This window comes from Gigantopelta aegis, chromosome 9, assembly GCF_016097555.1.
Source record: "Gigantopelta aegis isolate Gae_Host chromosome 9, Gae_host_genome, whole genome shotgun sequence".
NCBI classification, from domain to species: domain Eukaryota; kingdom Metazoa; phylum Mollusca; class Gastropoda; order Neomphalida; family Peltospiridae; genus Gigantopelta; species Gigantopelta aegis.
In genome coordinates, this window is record NC_054707.1 from 55,607,905 (window position 1) to 55,627,269 (window position 19,365).

A 19,365-nucleotide genomic window follows, 5' to 3' on the forward strand; every position below is an offset into this window, starting at 1 on the left:
TACTTTTTTGTAAGATGCTAGCTACATTCTGTCACCTGACAGTCAATTGACATAAACGCCACGATATAAATACTACCACCCCTCACCCTTAAAGTGAATCACAAAAAAGTGGGTGTCAAGCTGCTCATTTCTGAGATAACAGGTAGCGTCTATGACTACCCTAGTTCTGCACAAAATTTGAGTACTTTGTTTTACAGGTACCCCATACATGTTCCAAGCACAAGGCTACTTGACACAGTGGTACTAGATGAAATAAAATTGCATACATTTTTAGCCCAGATGAAACAATTTTTTTTTACAACCAACACACTCACATTTATAACCAATCACAGGACTTGTGGTGTTCACTTCTCTATCAAAAGTTCGGTGCACCTCGAACTTTGACCTAGCCGGAAGTTATTTGGTTTAGTACTACCTATACTGATAATATACATTTTTCAAAAAGTGTCCTGCTATGTGTTTTTATGACAACCAGGATCTGGTGTATTCTGACATAAAGTGACAGCCTCACTGAAACTGTTGTTTCTACAGTGCAACCTAATATAATGTACACCTCATAAGGCATATATATTGTATACAGTTTTGTACAAATGCAATATGTCATATTAAACAACAAAATGTTTTAAAATAAAACTCCTGAAGATATTTACTGTCAGTTTGGTGTGTGTACTCAGGTATATATGTAGAGACAACAAAGATAGTCAGAGTACCTCCACTCCTTTAAAGTATCCCATTAAAACACATGCACTTGACTGACCCCTAGATTAGGAGACCTGAACAGGTACATCAAAGAAATATCAGTATTAAAAAAATACACTGTCTGAGGAAGGAAACACCAACATGACTGTACCTGTATGAAGTAATAACTTAATGTTCTGGACATTTGTGTTGGGAGGAAATCCTGTATGCAGAGTGTGGCCATCTTCAAGTTACCAGGTGTGGGAATTTCAAATCCATCGGCCATGCTGATTTTCATAATGAACCATCAAAACCATTGGGAGCCACCCATATTCCTGACTATATTTTATTTGTAGCCTACTGTAGTTGGAGCTTTTAATATTTGTGATATCTGGAATTATCATCCAGCTTTCACACATTTATTTTTGATTAATTACTTAAAAAAACTACTTTTAAATGACATAATTACCCGAACATCTATTTTATTGCATTATTTTCTAATCCAGATCAATACAATATGTATATTGGATGTATTTCTACAATCAGTAATCCAGCATTTTATTTAGCTATTAACATTGGGTAATACAGCTTTAACAATCAAATAAATTACCAACTTACTCCAAGGCAGATAATCAAATCTGAAAAAAACTGGTTCTGAATCCAGTATAAACCTAAAATGGTCTTCATGAGAGCAAACTAAGTGATTATTAAAAAAAAAATTGATCTGGAGATCTAAAGGTATGTTTAACAAGATTATTGTTATGTATAACTAAGAACAGATGGCACAATAGTGACAACAAATTTAATTATGTCTTTGGTGAAGTTTTTCATTAAATTTATTTTAAATTTTGCATAAAACTACAAACTTGTCTAAAATATAACTTAGCACCCTATAAATATGTCAAAATGACAATAAAAATCAAGTTCTTTACAAATTTGAGTTTTCAGAATTGCATACATGAAAAATTAACTATGTTAATGGAAACTAAAGACATTAACCCACTATTGACACATGTTATTTTTAATATAAAAATAAATTGCTATTAAAATCTTAATTCAGGTTGCCTATATATAACACCATATTTAAGAGCAGTTATATATGGCAAGTCAAATACCATATAAAAAGAAATTATTGAATATTTACAGTATGAATTATAGGCCAAAACCAACTTTTCCTCAGTGCTAACTTTGATTAAAACTCCATTCAGAGCCATGTACAGTGATTAGTGTCAAGGTCAAGGTCATTGTGAACTTGCGTGGTCCAGTGACAGCTAATTAATCAACCAGTATAGTTTAATTAAATAAAATCACAAAATCATAATATGTTTTTATTATGCACTGAATATATGCTATAGGGTGTATACTACCAAATCAAATCCCATAGACGACAATAGTAACATATACGGCTAAAACTCCTACCTGCAACATATCAACCGACATAAACGCCACGGATATAAATACTACCACCCCTTACACTTAAAGTGAATCACAAAAAAATGGGGGTCAAGCTGCTCATTTCTGAGATAACAGGTAGCGTCTATGATTACCCTAGTTCTGCACAAAATTTGAGTACTTTGTTTTACAGGTACCCCATACATGTTCCAAGCACAAGGCTACTTGACACAGTGGTACTAGATGAAATAAAATTGCATACATTTTTAGCCCAGATGAAACTAATTGTTTTTACAACCAACACACTCACATTTATAACCAATCACAGGTCTTGTGGTGTTCACTTCTCTGTCAAAAGTTCGGTGCACCTCGAACTTTGACCCAGCCGGAAGTTATTTGGTTTAGTACTACCTTATCTAGTCATATTATCTTGCCAATGTATACAGTGATTGCAGGATAAATGATAAAAAAAAACACTGCATGTTAATCAGAAGAGTAGCTTACGTAGAAACAGAGTTTCATTTCTAACTTTTTAGACCACACATCACATAATATATAATGTTTTAACCAGTATGCTGTGGTACTGATGAGAACAATTGGAATCACATAATATACAATGTATGTTTTAACCAGTATGCTGTGGTACTGATGAGAACAACTGGAATCACTGTCCTGTCTATGTAAATCTGCAGATCTCTTGCTGCTAATCAGAAAGAGTAACCCATTGCATGGCAACAGCGGGTTTTCTCTCATTATCTGTGTGGTCCTTAACTATATTTCCAGTGCCATATAACTGTAATTAAAATATTCCTTCCTTCATTCACTCATTTTTTTTTTCTTAGATCAGTATCTGCAGCCCAACAGAAGATGGAGTTGGAATGAATGTGCTGGGTGTGTTCTTTGTACACTAGTTTCCTCCTGTATTCTGGTTTAGATCGGTATCTGCAGCCCCACAAAAGATGGAGTTGGGATGAATGTGCTGGGTGTGTTGTTTGTACACTAATTTCCTCCTGTATTGTGGTTTAGATCAGTATCTGCAGCCCAACAGAAGATGGAGTTGGAATGAATGTGCTGGGTGTGTTGTTTGTACACTAATTTCCTCCTGTATTGTGGTTTAGATCAGTATCTGTAGCCCAACATATGATGGAGTTGGAATGAATGTGCTGGGTGTGTTGTTTGTACACTAATTTCCTCCTGTATTGTGGTTTAGATCAGTATCTGCAGCCCCACAGAAGATGGAGTTGGGATGAATGTGCTGGGTGTGTTCTTTGTACACTAATTTCCTCCTGTATTGTGGTTTAGATCAGTATCTGCAGCCCAACAGAAGATGGAGTTGGAATGAATGTGCTGGGTGTGTTGTTTGTACACTAATTTCCTCCTGTATTGTGGTTTAGATCAGTATCTGCAGCCCAACAGAAGATGGAGTTGGAATGAATGTGCTGGGTGTGTTCTTTGTACACTAATTTCCTCCTGTATTGTGGTTTACATCAGTATCTGCAGCCCAACATATGATGGCGTTGGAATGAATGTGCTCGGTGTGTTGTTTGTACACTAATTTCCTCCTGTATTGTGGTTTAGATCAGTATCTGCAGCCCAACAGAAGATGGAGTTGGAATGAATGTGCTGGGTGTGTTCTTTGTACACTAATTTCCTCCTGTATTGTGGTTCAGATCAGTATCTGCAGCCCAACAGAAGATGGAGTTGGATGAATGTGCTGGGTGTGTTCTTTGTACACTAGTTTCCTCCTGTATTCTGGTTTAGATCGGTATCTGCAGCCCCACAAAAGATGGAGTTGGGATGAATGTGCTGGGTGTGTTGTTTGTACACTAATTTCCTCCTGTATTGTGGTTTAGATCAGTATCTGCAGCCCAACAGAAGATGGAGTTGGAATGAATGTGCTGGGTGTGTTGTTTGTACACTAATTTCCTCCTGTATTGTGGTTTAGATCAGTATCTGTAGCCCAACATATGATGGAGTTGGAATGAATGTGTTGGGTGTGTTGTTTGTACACTAATTTCCTCCTGTATTGTGGTTTAGATCAGTATCTGCAGCCCAACAGAAGATGGAGTTGAAATGAATGTGCTGGGTGTGTTCTTTGTACACTAATTTCCTCCTGTATTGTGGTTTAGATCAGTATCTGCAGCCCAACAGAAGATGGAGTTGGATGAATGTGCTGGGTGTGTTCTTTGTACACTAATTTCCTCCTGTATTGTGGTTTAGATCAGTATCTGCAGCCCAACAGAAGATGGAGTTGGGATGAATGTGCTGGCGGCCACCCAGTGGATAGATTACGTCCAGCAGGTGGTGGCAGGAGTCCTCAACATTCCCGAGAGTGGGTAAGAACTCGCATTCAGAGCAGTAAAGATAATCTCGGTTTGAAACTAGACTTTTATGAGACTTGTGACAAAAGTTGCAGACAGTAACCTATAGGTGTTAGTTTAAAATGTGTAACTTGTTGGTGTTTAGCTTCTCGGTGGTGTCGTGGTTAAGCCATCGGACATAAGGCTGGTTGGTACAGGGTTCACGGCCCAGTATTGGCTCCCTCCCAGAGTGAGTTTTAACAACTCAGTGGATAGGTGTAAAACCACTACACCCTCTTCTCTCTCACTAACCACTAACAACTAACCCACTGTCCTGGACAGACAGCCCAGATAGCTGAGGTGTGTGCTCAGGACAGCGTGCTTGAACCTTACTTGGATATAAGCACAAAAATAAGTGGAAATGAAATGTTTAGCTCTTGATGGTGTAGTGGTTTAGCCATCAGCCTTAAAAGGAAGGAAGGAAGGAAATGTTTTATTTAATGACGTTCTTAACGCATTTTATTTACTGTTATATGGTGTCAGACATATGGTTAAGGACCACACATATATTGAGAGAGGAAACCCAATGTCGCCACTTCATGGGCTACTCTTTTCGATTAGCAGCAGTGGATCTTTTATATGCACCATCCCACAGACAGGATAGTAGATACCACGGCCTTTGTTACACCAGTTGTGGAGCACTGGCTGGAACGAGAAATAGCCCAATGGGTCCACCGACGGGGATTGATCCTGGACCAACCGCGCATCAAGCGAACACTCCATCAGCCTAAAACTAACAGACCCTAGTTTTTAAACACTATGGCATATTTTTCACTATTAGAGTCATTTTTAGTCCCCTACCGGTCCAGCCGGAGGAGACTATAGGTTTCATCTCCATCCTTCTGTCTGTCTGCCTGTCTGTCTGTCTGTCTGTCTGTCTGTCCGTCCACCTGCCTGTCCATCAATTGGACAGACTACAGTCAACATTTGCAGTTACTGTTTATGTGATTCCTTATGTTTTGCTGTCAGTATATGAGTGTTATTATTACAGAGTGAACGTCAGTGTGAGGAGGCTGGGTGGAGCGTATGGGTCGAAGATCACCAGGAATAACCAGATATCCGCAGCGTGTGCCCTGGCAGCTCACATCATGAGGAAGTGAGACCATTAGTAGACTTTCTTAATTACTAAAGGACGGGATCCATAGGCATACAGGATCTAATTTTTATGGGAGGGGCAGGCTGGCTTTTGCCCAAATTAAATGAAAATTATCGAATCTGGATAACATTTATTCATATTAGCATTAAAACCAATACAAACAGCTATGAAGGATTGCAAATGAATCACTGTGCATTTTTACATGGATTACAACTAATTTTGAGGGTAGAATGATGGAAATACATGGTAAAAAGGTCTCAGGTTAGCACATTTTGACCGAATATCTGTATCATTTTTGCCCAAATTTGAGGTTTTGCTCCAGCACTAGGGGGGCAGTTACCCCCACCCCTGCCCCCCTGTCTTGTATGGCGGGATCTAACTCAGTCGTAGAGCACTCGCCTGAGGTGGTTGCATCATAGGATCGAACCACCTCCGTGGACCTATTCTAGTGTCCCATGACTGATATATCCAAGTCTGTATAATGTTTTCGGGAGTGTTTGTCCAGTGTGTTTTTCATCCCTTAAAGATGTTGTAGTTTATAAATTTCATGTCATTATGATGAAATGTTTAGCAAAGTTTGTTTAATAATTACTCTACTTGAGTCTTATAGTTTTATAATTAGTTATTTTGTCTTTTAAGACCTGTGAGACTGTTTCTGAACTTCCACGACAACATGAAAGCGATCGGCAAACGGTTTCCATACCTAGCAGAGTATCAGGTTTGTAGAAAACAAATTCTACCCTGAAAAAACTAAACACCTATAGGTTTGAAAAGTGTTTTCCATCTCATATCAGTATAGTACACCTATACTACCTAAATATTCATGTCAGGATAATTGTTAATATAGATTTTAAAATATAATATACAAGATGTAGCCTGTGCTTAGCATGTGGACATTTTTTGTTTTGGGGTGGTTTGGGGTTTTTTTTAATTCTTTATTAGTTTTTTTTATTATTGGCAAAGGTAGTTTACAAAACATATATTACAAAATACAAGGTAAAAGAACAAAACAATATACACAGTACATAATTAAATACAAAGAGTAATTGAAAAAAAGGGTGTGTACAGCTGATGTTTCAGGAAGGTATAACATGTATTTAAACACATGGGGTTTTTTTCACAGCAGATCTCCTATTTACATGATTTATATATTGGCATAGATATATTATATATATTATTTATAGATACATTAAAAACCAGTTGATTAAATCATTTAGATGGGGTAATAAACTGGACTTCGAGTGAATAAAAATTCTTGTGAAAGTATAAATACGGCAGTTGGTAGTACAAATCAAAAAGAGAGTTGAGAATTGCTGATGTGCTTGGCAGTAGATAATGTTCATGAGGTTCTATGGGTAATAGTATCCATCAGTGTACATACTGAGTTTTTTCAATATCAGCCAGTACCTTTGTAAAACATTTGGGGAACCAAAAACACATTGGATATACAGATGGATTTTCTGGACAAGAAAATGTAAGTACATTGTTATTCTAACAATGAAAAAAGGTTTTATTAGCCAGACACTTGATATAAATTGCAAGAAAGTCAGGAATGTCCCTTTAATATAAATATCAGGCTGTTGGTTGATCCCCTCAGAAATGTTTATTTTTACAGTTACAGTAATAAAATATGTTTAAACTAACAGGTACATCAAAGCCATGTTAAGTATGGTCCCATGTTTAAACTAACAGGTACATCAAAGCCATGTTAAGTATGGTCCCATGTGAATGTGAGGGGTGGAGGATTACATAAATATATCAATATTTGTTTTGGAGGAGTAGCCTGTGTGACAGCATGACATGTTTTTCTTCAGTGTCTAAACCAAGTGAACAGCAGGAAAATATCGATTTAAAGACGTTCCTTTCTTTTCTCAATGATACCATTTCAGATTGGTGTGTCCAATGAAGGCAGACTGAATGGAATTAAGATCACAGTGAATGCTGATTGTGGATTTTCTCCAAATGATCAAATACTGTCAGGATTGTTCTACTGGCTAGACAATGGTAATTGTTCACTTGTCACACATGTTTGGGAATCGCCAAGAGAATGCATTATAGTAAAGATCAAGAGAAGGGATTCTAGTAATGACTAAGAGAAGGGATTCTAGTAATGACTAAGAGAAGGGATTATAGTAAAGATCAAGAGAAGGGATTCTAGTAATGACTAAGAGAATGCATTATGTTAATGGTCAACAGAAGATATATACATATAGAATGGTGTAGAGAAGAGATTGTGGTAATGATATGATCCAGATAGATAGATAGATAAATAACTAGTTTAATGTGCTAATATACCACTAGGGTTTCGAACACGCTCATCCAGAGTCTGACCTCACAATAAGATTGGTGGCCTGACTCAGGATTAGGGGAAGGGGGAGGGTAGAGTTGAAAATGGGTTGAATTTTGAAAATAGCAATTAGTAAAAAAGTTAACAGAATTTTAAAAAAGAAAACCCCTAGATTGACAGTCATTAGACTTTGAAGGTGTAGTGCTATGTTAAAAAACTGATTTTGAGAAGCCGGATCTGTCTGAACGAGATAGAGTATCAGACTAGGATATAGTCCAGTTGTCATGGTTGGTATAGTGGTGTGGATGGGCCCGACTGGAGGATACGAGATGGTATTAATATAAAACAAAGTAATGTCTAGAAAAGAGTAGTAGGGGCCGACCAGGGGCCGACCCTGCTTCCTATTTCTTCTTAAAGTGAGGCAGTCAATCTTCCAGTGCTGCTAGGACATGTAGAGACTAAACGCGAACAACCGTGGAATTCTGAAGAATGGCTGTCATACAAGTCACGAAAAAACAAGTCGACATAGTCAGCCGGAGAAATGACACGGAGGCAAGGAATCTCACTAAAAAAGAATCCAACCTGGTGGTGCAGGCAGTCGAAATGAGAAGCATTCAATGAGTTCCAATGGCCACATACATCCCAGTAGAAAACTTCATTTTGCTCACAAAAACAATGAAATGAAGGATCCCCAAGTTGAGCACACGAAAGCACGTACAGTTTGCACAAGTGAATCCAACATGTCTTACCATGTCAAGCTCCAGACTGGGAATGTATGGTCCAGAGAAGGGCTGATGGTAATAACAAATAAAATAGTTTATGAGATTAAGGAAATGGCCAAGAGAAAAGATAATGGTAATAACCAAGACTGGCTTTGTGGATGGTCCCTTATGATGCTAATAATTACTGACATTTGGTGTACAATACCAAGTGTCCCTTTATTTATATCTCAGTATATCTCCAGTCACATGATTAGCATTAGTAGTTGACATACATGTATTTATTTTCCTTGTATTATTGAATATAAGCTTTTGTCTTTTGGTCAATCCATAAAATTTAAAAACAAACATCGGTAAATATTGCTTTAAAAATGTGTTATTTTTTATTATCATTGCCTACAGTATTATGAATTATTTTGCAGCTTACTACTGCCCTAACTGGTACTATATTCCTGTTGCCTTGAAAACAAACAAACCTTCAAACACATCAGCTCGTTCACCAGGTATGTAATTTTTAGATGAACCACAACAAATTCCTTTTTAACTTAACCTGACCTCCAACTAATGGCATGTTTTCTCCTTATGCTAGTAGTATGAGTGAAGGAGAAAGAAGGAAGCTTCAAATACGTGATGGGAACAGGAAGCAGAGGACTTGTTGGAAGATTTCTTGCCTTCCCATTGACTGTTGGGATGTTCAGACCAGCCTACTATCATGGGGGTGCCATTAGTTTTGAAGTCAGATTAAGATTCATGAAAAGAGAAATGATAAACGTTTTTCACATATAGTGTATTTGATTTTTATCTGATTTAAGCATTTTTAGCATGCAGTAATTTTTACTTTGATCTAAAATTGTGTGAAAAATTATTTCAGCTTTTCTAATGTCATGTCCGCTTCTATTTTTGAATGGGTTTCATATGTTAGTAAATATTAAATACTTTTTTTTTTTTTTTTTTTTTTTTTTTTTTAGCAAATCCTTTTTTTAAATGTCTGCATATAAAGATTGAGTTGACTGCACTATTTTGTTTTTAGGGTCATGTCCTGCAGTGTTCATTATGGAGTCCATGATGGAACACATTGCCAAATGTCTGGATAAAGATCCTCTGGAAATTCGCAAACTCAACTTGTACCAGAAGGGCCAGGTTTGTGTTACAGCCTCATTGTTGTAATTCAGGAGGGCCAGGTTTGTGTTAACGCCTCATTGGTGTAATTCAGGAGGGCCAGGTTTGTGTTACAGCCTCATTGTTGTAATTCAGAAGGGCCAGGTTTGTGTTACCACCTCATTGGTGTAATTCAGGAGGGCCAGGTTTGTGTTAACGCTTCATTGTTGTAATTCAGATGGGCCAGGTTTGTGATAACGCCTCATTGTTGTAATTCAGAAGGGCCAGGTTTGTGTTACCGCCTCATTGTTGTAATTCAGATGGGCCAGGTTTGTGTTAACGCCTCATTGTTGTAATTCAGATGGGCCAGGTTTGTGTTAACGCTTCATTGTTGTAATTCAGATGGGCCAGGTTTGTAATAACACCTCATTGTTGTAATTCAGATGGGCCAGGTTTGTGTTACCGCCTCATTGTTGTAATTCAGATGGGCCAGGTTTGTGTTAACGCCTCATTGTTGTAATTCAGAAGGTCCAGGTTTGTGTTACCACCTCATTGTTGTAATTCAGAAGGGCCAGGTTTGTGTTACCGCCTCATTGGTGTAATTCAGAAGGGACAGGTTTGTGTTACCGCCTCATTGTTGTAACTCAGGAGGGACAGGTTTGTGTTAACACCTCATTGTTGTAATTCAGATGGGCCAGGTTTGTGTTACCGCCTCATTGTTGTAATTCAGAAGGGCCAGGTTTGTGTTACCGCCTCATTGTTGTAATTCAGATGGGCCAGGTTTGTGTTACTGCCTCATTGTTGTAATTCAGGAGGGACAGGTTTGTGTTAACACCTCATTGTTGTAATTCAGATGGGCCAGGTTTGTGTTACCGCCTCATTGTTGTAATTCAGAAGGGGCAGGTTTGTGTTACCGCCTCATTGTTGTAATTCAGATGGGCCAGGTTTGTGTTACCGCCTCATTGTTGTAATTCAGATGGGCCAGGTTTGTGTTAAGCCCTCAATGGTGTAATTCAGAAGGGCCAGGTTTGTGTTACCGCCTCATTGTTGTAATTCAGATGGGCCAGGTTTGTGTTACCGCCTCATTGTTGTAATTCAGATGGGCCAGGTTTGTGTTACCGCCTCATTGTTGTAATTCAGATGGGCCAGGTTTGTGTTAACACCTCATTGTTGTAATTCAGATGGGCCAGGTTTGTGTTACCGCCTCATTGTTGTAATTCAGATGGGCCAGGTTTGTGTTAACACCTCATTGTTGTAATTCAGAAGGGCCAGCTAGGTTTGTGTTAACGCCTCATTGTTGTAATTCAGAAGGTCCAGGTTTGTAATAACACCTCATTCTTGTAATTCAGAAGGGCCAGGTTTGTGTTACTGCCTCATTGTAATTCAGAAGGGCCAGGTTTGTGTTACCGCCTCATTGTTGTAATTCAGATGGGCCAGGTTTGTGTTAACGCCTCATTGTTGTAATTCAGATGGGCCAGGTTTGTGTTACCGCCTCATTGTTGTAATTCAGATGGGCCAGGTTTGTGTTATCGCCTCATTGTTGTAATTCAGATGGGCCAGGTTTGTGTTAACACCTCATTGTTGTAATTCAGATTTGCCAGGTTTGTGTTAACACCTCATTGTTGTAATTCGGATGGGCCAGGTTTGTGTTACCGCCTCATTGTTGTAATTCAGATGGGCCAGGTTTGTGTTAACACCTCATTGTTGTAATTCAGAAGGGCCAGCTAGGTTTGTGTTAACGCCTCATTGTTGTAATTCAGAAGGTCCAGGTTTGTAATAACACCTCATTCTTGTAATTCAGAAGGGCCAGGTTTGTGTTACTGCCTCATTGTAATTCAGAAGGGCCAGGTTTGTGTTACCGCCTCATTGTTGTAATTCAGATGGGCCAGGTTTGTGTTACCGCCTCAATGTTGTAATTCAGATGGGCCAGGTTTGTGTTACCGCCTCATTGTTGTAATTCAGATGGGCCAGGTTTGTGTTAACACCTCATTGTTGTAATTCAGATGGGCCAGGTTTGTGTTAACACCTCATTGTTGTAATTCAGATGGGCCAGGTTTGTGTTACCGCCTCATTGTTGTAATTCAGATGGGCCAGGATTGTGTTAACACCTCATTGTTGTAATTCAGAAGGGCCAGCTAGGTTTGTGTTAACGCCTCATTGTTGTAATTCAGAAGGTCCAGGTTTGTAATAACACCTCATTCTTGTAATTCAGAAGGGCCAGGTTTGTGTTACTGCCTCATTGTAATTCAGAAGGGCCAGGTTTGTGTTACCACCTCATTGTTGTAATTCAGATGGGCCAGGTTTGTGTTAACGCCTCATTGTTGTAATTCAGATGGGCCAGGTTTGTGTTACCGCCTCATTGTTGTAATTCAGATGGGCCAGGTTTGTGTTAACGCCTCATTGTTGTAATTCAGAAGGGCCAGGTTTGTGTTACCACCTCATTGTTGTAATTCAGGAGGGACAGGTTTGTGTTACCACCTCATTGTTGTAATTCAGATGGGCCAGGTTTGTGTTACCACCTCATTGTTGTAATTCAGGAGGGCCAGGTTTGTGTTAACACCTCATTGATGTAATTCCGGAGGGCCAGGTTTGTGTTACCGCCTTATTGGTGTAATTCAGAAGGGCCAGGTTTGTGTTAACCCCTCATTGTTGTAATTCAGAAGGGCCAGGTTTGTGTTACCACCTCATTGTTGTAATTCAGAAGGGCCAGGTTTGTGTTACCACCTCATTGTTGTAATTCAGATGAGCCAGGTTTGTGTTACCGCCTCATTGTTGTAATTCAGAAGGGCCAGGTTTGTGTTATCGCCTCATTGTTGTAATTCAGAAGGGGCAGGTTTGTGTTACCGCCTCATTGTTGTAATTCAGAAGGGGCAGGTTTCTGTTACCGCCTCATTGTTGTAATTCAGAAGGGGCAGGTTTGTGTTACCACCTCATTGTTGTAATTCAGAAGGGCCAGGTTTGTGTTGCCGCCTCATTGTTGTAATTCAGAAGGGCCAGGTTTGTAATAACACCTCATTGTTGTAATTCAGAAGGGCCAGGTTTGTGTTACCGCCTCATTGTTGTAATTCAGAAGGGCCAGGTTTGTAATAACACCTCATTGTTGTAATTCAGAAGGGCCAGGTTTGTGTTACCACCTCATTGTTGTAATTCAGATGGGCCAGGTTTGTGTTAACCCCTCAATGGTGTAATTCAGAAGGGCCAGGTTTGTGTTAACCCCTCATTGGTGTAATTCAGATGAGCCAGGTTTGTGTTACCGCCTCATTGTTGTAATTCAGAAGGGCCAGGTTTGTGTTACCGCCTCATTGTTGTAATTCAGAAGGGGCAGGTTTGTGTTACCGCCTCATTGTTGTAATTCAGAAGGGGCAGGTTTGTGTTACCGCCTCATTGTTGTAATTCAGAAGGGGCAGGTTTGTGTTACCACCTCATTGTTGTAATTCAGAAGGGCCAGGTTTGTGTTGCCGCCTCATTGTTGTAATTCAGAAGGGCCAGGTTTGTAATAACACCTCATTGTTGTAATTCAGAAGGGCCAGGTTTGTAATAACACCTCATTGTTGTAATTCAGAAGGGCCAGGTTTGTAATAACACCTCATTGTTGTAATTCAGAAGGGCCAGGTTTGTGTTGCCGCCTCATTGTTGTAATTCAGAAGGGCCAGGTTTGTAATAACACCTCATTGTTGTAATTCAGAAGGGCCAGGTTTGTAATAACACCTCATTGTTGTAATTCAGAAGGGCCAGGTTTGTAATAACACCTCATTGTTGTAATTCAGAAGAGCCAGGTTTGTGTTGCCGCCTCATTGTTGTAATTCAGAAGGGCCAGGTTTGTAATAACACCTCATTGTTGTAATTCAGAAGGGCCAGGTTTGTGTTGCCGCCTCATTGTTGTAATTCAGGAGGGACAGGTTTGTGTTAACACCTCATTGTTGTAATTCAGATGGGCCAGGTTTGTGTTACCGCCTCATTGTTGTAATTCAGGAGGGACAGGTTTGTGTTAACACCTCATTGTTGTAATTCAGATGAGCCAGGTTTGTGTTACCGCCTCATTGTTGTAATTCAGAAGGGCCAGGTTTGTGTTACCGCCTCATTGTTGTAATTCAGAAGGGGCAGGTTTGTGTTACCACCTCATTGTTGTAATTCAGAAGGGCCAGGTTTGTAATAACACCTCATTGTTGTAATTCAGAAGGGCCAGGTTTGTAATAACACCTCATTGTTGTAATTCAGAAGGGCCAGGTTTGTGTTGCCGCCTCATTGTTGTAATTCAGAAGGGCCAGGTTTGTAATAACACCTCATTGTTGTAATTCAGAAGGGCCAGGTTTGTAATAACACCTCATTGTTGTAATTCAGAAGGGCCAGGTTTGTGTTACCACCTCATTGTTGTAATTCAGAAGGGCCAGGTTTGTAATAACACCTCATTGTTGTAATTCAGAAGGGCCAGGTTTGTAATAACACCTCATTGTTGTAATTCAGAAGGGCCAGGTTTGTGTTGCTGCCTCATTGTTGTAATTCAGAAGGGCCAGGTTTGTAATAACACCTCATTGTTGTAATTCAGAAGGGCCAGGTTTGTGTTAACACCTCATTGTTGTAATTCAGAAGGGCCAGGTTTGTAATAACACCTCATTGTTGTAATTCAGAAGGGCCATGTTTGTAATAACACCTCATTGTTGTAATTCAGAAGGGCCAGGTTTGTGTTGCCACCTCATTGTTGTAATTCAGAAGGGCCAGGTTTGTAATAACACCTCATTGTTGTAATTCAGAAGGGCCAGGTTTGTAATAACACCTCATTGTTGTAATTCAGATGGGCCAGGTTTGTGTTACCGCCTCATTGTTGTAATTCAGAAGGGCCAGGTTTGTGTTACCGCCTCATTGTTGTAATTCAGATGGGCCAGGTTTGTGTTAACACCTCATTGTTGTAATTCAGAAGGGCCAGGTTTGTGTTACCGCCTCATTGTTGTAATTCAGATGGGCCAGGTTTGTGTTAACGCCTCATTTTTGTAATTCAGATGGGCCAGGTTTGTGTTACCACCTCATTGTTGTAATTCAGATGGGCCAGGTTTGTGTTAACGCCTCATTGTTGTAATTCAGAAGGGCCAGGTTTGTGTTACCACCTCATTGTTGTAATTCAGGAGGGACAGGTTTGTGTTACCACCTCATTGTTGTAATTCAGATGGGCCAGGTTTGTGTTACCGCCCCTCATTGTTGTAATTAAGAAGGGGCAGGTTTGTGTTACCGCCTCATTGTTGTAATTCAGGAGGGCCAGGTTTGTGTTAACACCTCATTGTTGTAATTCTGAAGGGCCAGGTTTGTGTTAACACCTCATTGTTGTAATTCAGGAGGGCCAGGTTTGTGTTAACACCTCATTGTTGTAATTCAGGAGGGCCAGGTTTGTGTTACCGCCTCATTGTTGTAATTCAGGAGGGCCAGGTTTGTGTTAACACCTCATTGTTGTAATTCAGATGGGCCAGGTTTGTGTTACCGCCTCATTGTTGTAATTCAGAAGGGCCAGGTTTGTGTTACTGCCTCATTGTAATTCAGAAGGGCCAGGTTTGTGTTACCGCCTCATTGTTGTTACTCAGATGGGCCAGGTTTGTGTTAACCCCTCATTGGTGTAATTCAGAAGGGCCAGGTTTGTGTTAACCCCTCATTGGTGTAATTCAGATGAGCCAGGTTTGTGTTACCGCCTTATTGTTGTAATTCAGAAGAGCCAGGTTTGTGTTACCGCCTCATTGTTGTAATTCAGAAGGGGCAGGTTTGTGTTACCGCCTCATTGTTGTAATTCAGAAGGGCCAGGTTTGTGTTACCGCCTCATTGTTGTAATTCAGATGGGCCAGGTTTGTGTTAACACCTCATTGTTGTAATTCAGAAGGGGCAGGTTTGTGTTACCGCCTCATTGTTGTAATTCAGAAGGGGCAGGTTTGTGTTACCGCCTCATTGTTGTAATTCAGAAGGGCCAGGTTTGTGTTACCGCCTCATTGTTGTAATTCAGAAGGGCCAGGTTTGTGTTACCGCCTCATTGTTGTAATTCAGAAGGGCCAGGTTTGTGTTACCGCCTCATTGTTGTAATTCAGAAGGGCCAGGTTTGTGTTGCCGCCTCATTGTTGTAACTCAGAATGACCATATGTTTGACGTCCAATAGCCGATGATAAGATAAAAAATCAATGTACTCTAGGGGCGGGAATCAAAATTCTTCAAACTTAGTACCTAGATCGGTGCATATATGTATACAATTGCTACTTGCCACCGTTAGTTTTGTTTTATTGCATTGGTAATAAAGTTAAGTATGCCAAGCACTAGGCTTTTAAACCAGTACCTACACTATAAGGGTTTAACCCTTCAAATTAGATAGCTAGGCTAGTTTAACTCCCCCTCCGTCATTGTATTCAATGCTATACAAGGACGGAGGGGGATGGGTGGTCATGAATGACCGTTGAACTCACTAGAATAGGGACTTAAGACAATAGGTACAACCGTAACACAAAACTAGGATTCACACACAGACTACACGCTCACTGCATCAGTACACAGGGTGCATTGACTAATGATAACAATGCACACGCCCCCATTTAATGGCCCAGCACGTACTCTAATAAGGAACCGGACAAAAAAATACCGTTCCGAGTACACAATTGCAATGCACCTGGGGGAAGCTGAACAAAAGAATATCGGCCTCCCCCACCCAAACCCCCAATATTTGCTGCTGGTAATAACTTGGTACTTGGTGATGCCTCGACCAGAAGCGGTCCGGCCCTTTATAGGGCCCTATGGGCAACCTAGGGAGACACCAAATCATCGTAAAGGTCTAAAATTAACGAACTACTCTCGATTCACTAATATCAAAACCTATATTAGCTCGGCCATTTACCTTTCGACCGACCGTTCAAAATTGCGCCAAATTCCCTCAATCAAAATTGCGCACCCATTTCTCTTTGGCATTTAACTGCTCCATTCAAATTCAATAGCACCACCACCACCCCCACCCGCCTGCTACCGATTTGATCGGGCTGCTGGTGCTCCCTTGCACCTGCCAGTGCAGGCGGTGCCTCCTCTCCCCTCCCCACACCTTTCCTGTCATGGACGGAGGAGCCGGCCAAGGCCGGCTCTTGCGCCCACGACAGGCATGCGCTACAACAGCTTGTTCTGAATGTGCACGTAAAACCCTATGACATGACATGACATGCTCTAGTGGCGTCGTTAAATAAAACAAACTTTACTTTTTTCCTCATAGGTTTATTTGTTTAATGATGATCATAAAAATTAAAAAAAAAAAAATCTTGTTCTAGTTTACACTAAAACTCATGTAAAATATATATATCTAAATATCTTTGACTTTGCAGTCTAGGATTGAAAGATGTTGTTCAGATAAAAGCAGATTAAAGAATGAGATCAGGTGTGGTTAGTTTGGTGGGAATAGATGAAAAAACACCCAGCATGCAGTGCTACTGTTCAAAGTATCACTGTATTCAGTCAACTGTCGCCTGTCACTAATTACCCATGCCACCAAATACATAACAAGCCAATATCCAATCTAAGCCAGTCAACCGTAAACTGTAATAAGGTAAGTGATTATAAATGTAAACAATTAATACCCTAAATATATCATTAATAATACATTTAATGACAAAACTTGCACTTGGTTACACAATGAAATTAAGTAACAAGAATATCTGGAGCTGAAAACTACTAATAACCAGGGCCCAGATTTCTTAAGCCATTTTAGCACTATAGTGTCGTAGCACCTTCGGGGAAAAGCGGGGCGGGACGTAGCCCAGTGGTACAGCGTTCACTTGATGCACAGTCGGTCTGGGATCGATCCCCGTCGGTGGGCCAATTGGGCTATTTCTCGTTCCAGCCAGTGCACCACGACTGGTATATCAAAGGTCGTGGTATGTACTACCCTGTCTGTGGGAGGGTGCATATAAAATATCCCTTGCTGCTAATTGAAAAGAGTAGCCCATGAAGTGGCCACAGTGGGTTTTGTCTCTCAATATCTGTGTGGTCCTTAACCATAAGTCTGACGCAATATAACTAAATAAAATGTGTTGAGTGCGTCATTAAATAAAACATTTCCTTCCTTCCTTCGGGGAATATGATGTCATGTTACCTGTAGACATTGTTAATTCCTTCAAATCACCACACTGGAAAGAAAAGGAATTTTTTTTTAATGACACTTTCATGTTGAATATTTGCCATTTTGTAATATATATATAGATCTTTATGTTTGTTTAGAAAACCCCTGGTGGTATGGTGTTGAACTACTGCAACCTGACATCACTTGTATCGCAGTTAGAATTATCTGCTGATGTTGTTAACAGAAAGAAACAAATTGCTGCTTTTAATCAGGTCTGTAGTTCTTGTGTGTTTTGTCCTCCACACTTATGCAATCATTACATTGAAAACTACTGACAACCATATACAGCTAGCTTCTAAAATCTTCTGTAGACCATTTCAAAATTGGTAGTGTAATTCTTATGATCATGAATTGAAGTCATGGATTATGTTTTATAGTTATTTGTTTAGTAATATTTTCCATTTTAATATTGTACAGTTGTCATTACATGTACATGTAGACCAAAACATTTGCATTGATTCGAACAACTCATCCGATTTACGATTTACTAGTAAGTGTAAATAATGGTATATACATTACATATGGTGTTATAAGTAATTATCTTTTTCTCACTTCCACATTTATTTTAAAATAATGAAAATGTTAGTTCATCAAAAGATAAAAAAAATACTAAGATGTTAAATCTTATAGAAATTAAAACCCTTTTTAATATCCATGTATTTGTAGGCCAATAAATGGAAGAAGAAGGGTCTCTCTGTGGTTCCTCTTAAGTTTGGAATTGGTTGGGCCACCGCCACGTATAACGTGTTTCTCACCATCTACCATGGAGATGGGACGGTGGCTATTGCTCATGGTGGAGTGGAGTCTGGTCAGGGTATCAACACAAAAGTATGTTAACATTAAAGTTTGTTTTGTTTAACGACTCCACTAGTTCACATTGATATATTACTCATTGGCTGTTGGATGTCAAACATTTGGTAATTTTGACATAAAGTCTTAGAGAGGACACCCACTTCATTTGTCCATTCAAGGTCAAGGTCAAGGTCAAAGGGTTTTACGTGCACGTTCAGAGCAAGCTGTTGTAGCGCACGCCTGTCGTGGGCACAGTTGCCGGCCTTGGCCGGCCTCTCTGTCCAAGACAGGAAAGGTGCCGGCCTTGGGGGGGGGGGGGGGGGGGGAGGAGAAGGACCGTCTGCACTGGCAGGTGCAAGGGAGCACCAGCAGTCCGATTGAATCGGTAGCAGGCGGGTGGGTTTTGGGTGCTATGGAATTTTGAGTGGAGCGATTTATCAAAAGAGAAAGGGTGCGCAGTTTTGTTGAGTGATTAGGCGCAATTTTGAACGGTCGGTCGAATGGTAAAATGAGCTAGTATAGATTTTGGAATTCGAGTGTAACTCGTTAGTGGTTCGAGAGTAGCTCGTTATTTATAGACCTTCATGATGCTGGTTGTCTCCCTAGGCTGTCCATGGGGTCCTTAGAAGGACCTGACCTACTCAGGTCGTGGCATGACAGCCCAGAGGAGACTCGTGCAATTGTGTAGACACTGGTAGGCAAGGCAGTTGTTCCGGGGTGGTAGAAGCGCAGGTGTTGATTTGGTCTTCAGTTTGCTCCTCAGTGACACCAAGTACATTCCAGCAGCGAGTATTTTGGTTTATTGGGTGGGGGCGGCCGGT

The 19,365-nt window shown here is 40.2% G+C and overlaps 1 protein-coding gene across 1 annotated transcript in view; it reads left to right on the plus strand.

Annotated features, from left to right (window-relative positions):
* LOC121381254 (xanthine dehydrogenase-like) overlaps positions 1-19,365 on the plus strand; it is a 72,794-nt gene that overhangs the window by 33,081 nt on the left and 20,348 nt on the right. The window contains exons 24-28 of the mRNA XM_041510495.1: positions 7,416-7,530; positions 8,955-9,035; positions 9,563-9,672; positions 17,851-17,964; positions 18,419-18,580. Coding sequence (XP_041366429.1) covers positions 7,416-7,530; positions 8,955-9,035; positions 9,563-9,672; positions 17,851-17,964; positions 18,419-18,580 — 582 coding nt within the window. The remainder of the gene's footprint in view (positions 1-7,415; positions 7,531-8,954; positions 9,036-9,562; positions 9,673-17,850; positions 17,965-18,418; positions 18,581-19,365) is intronic.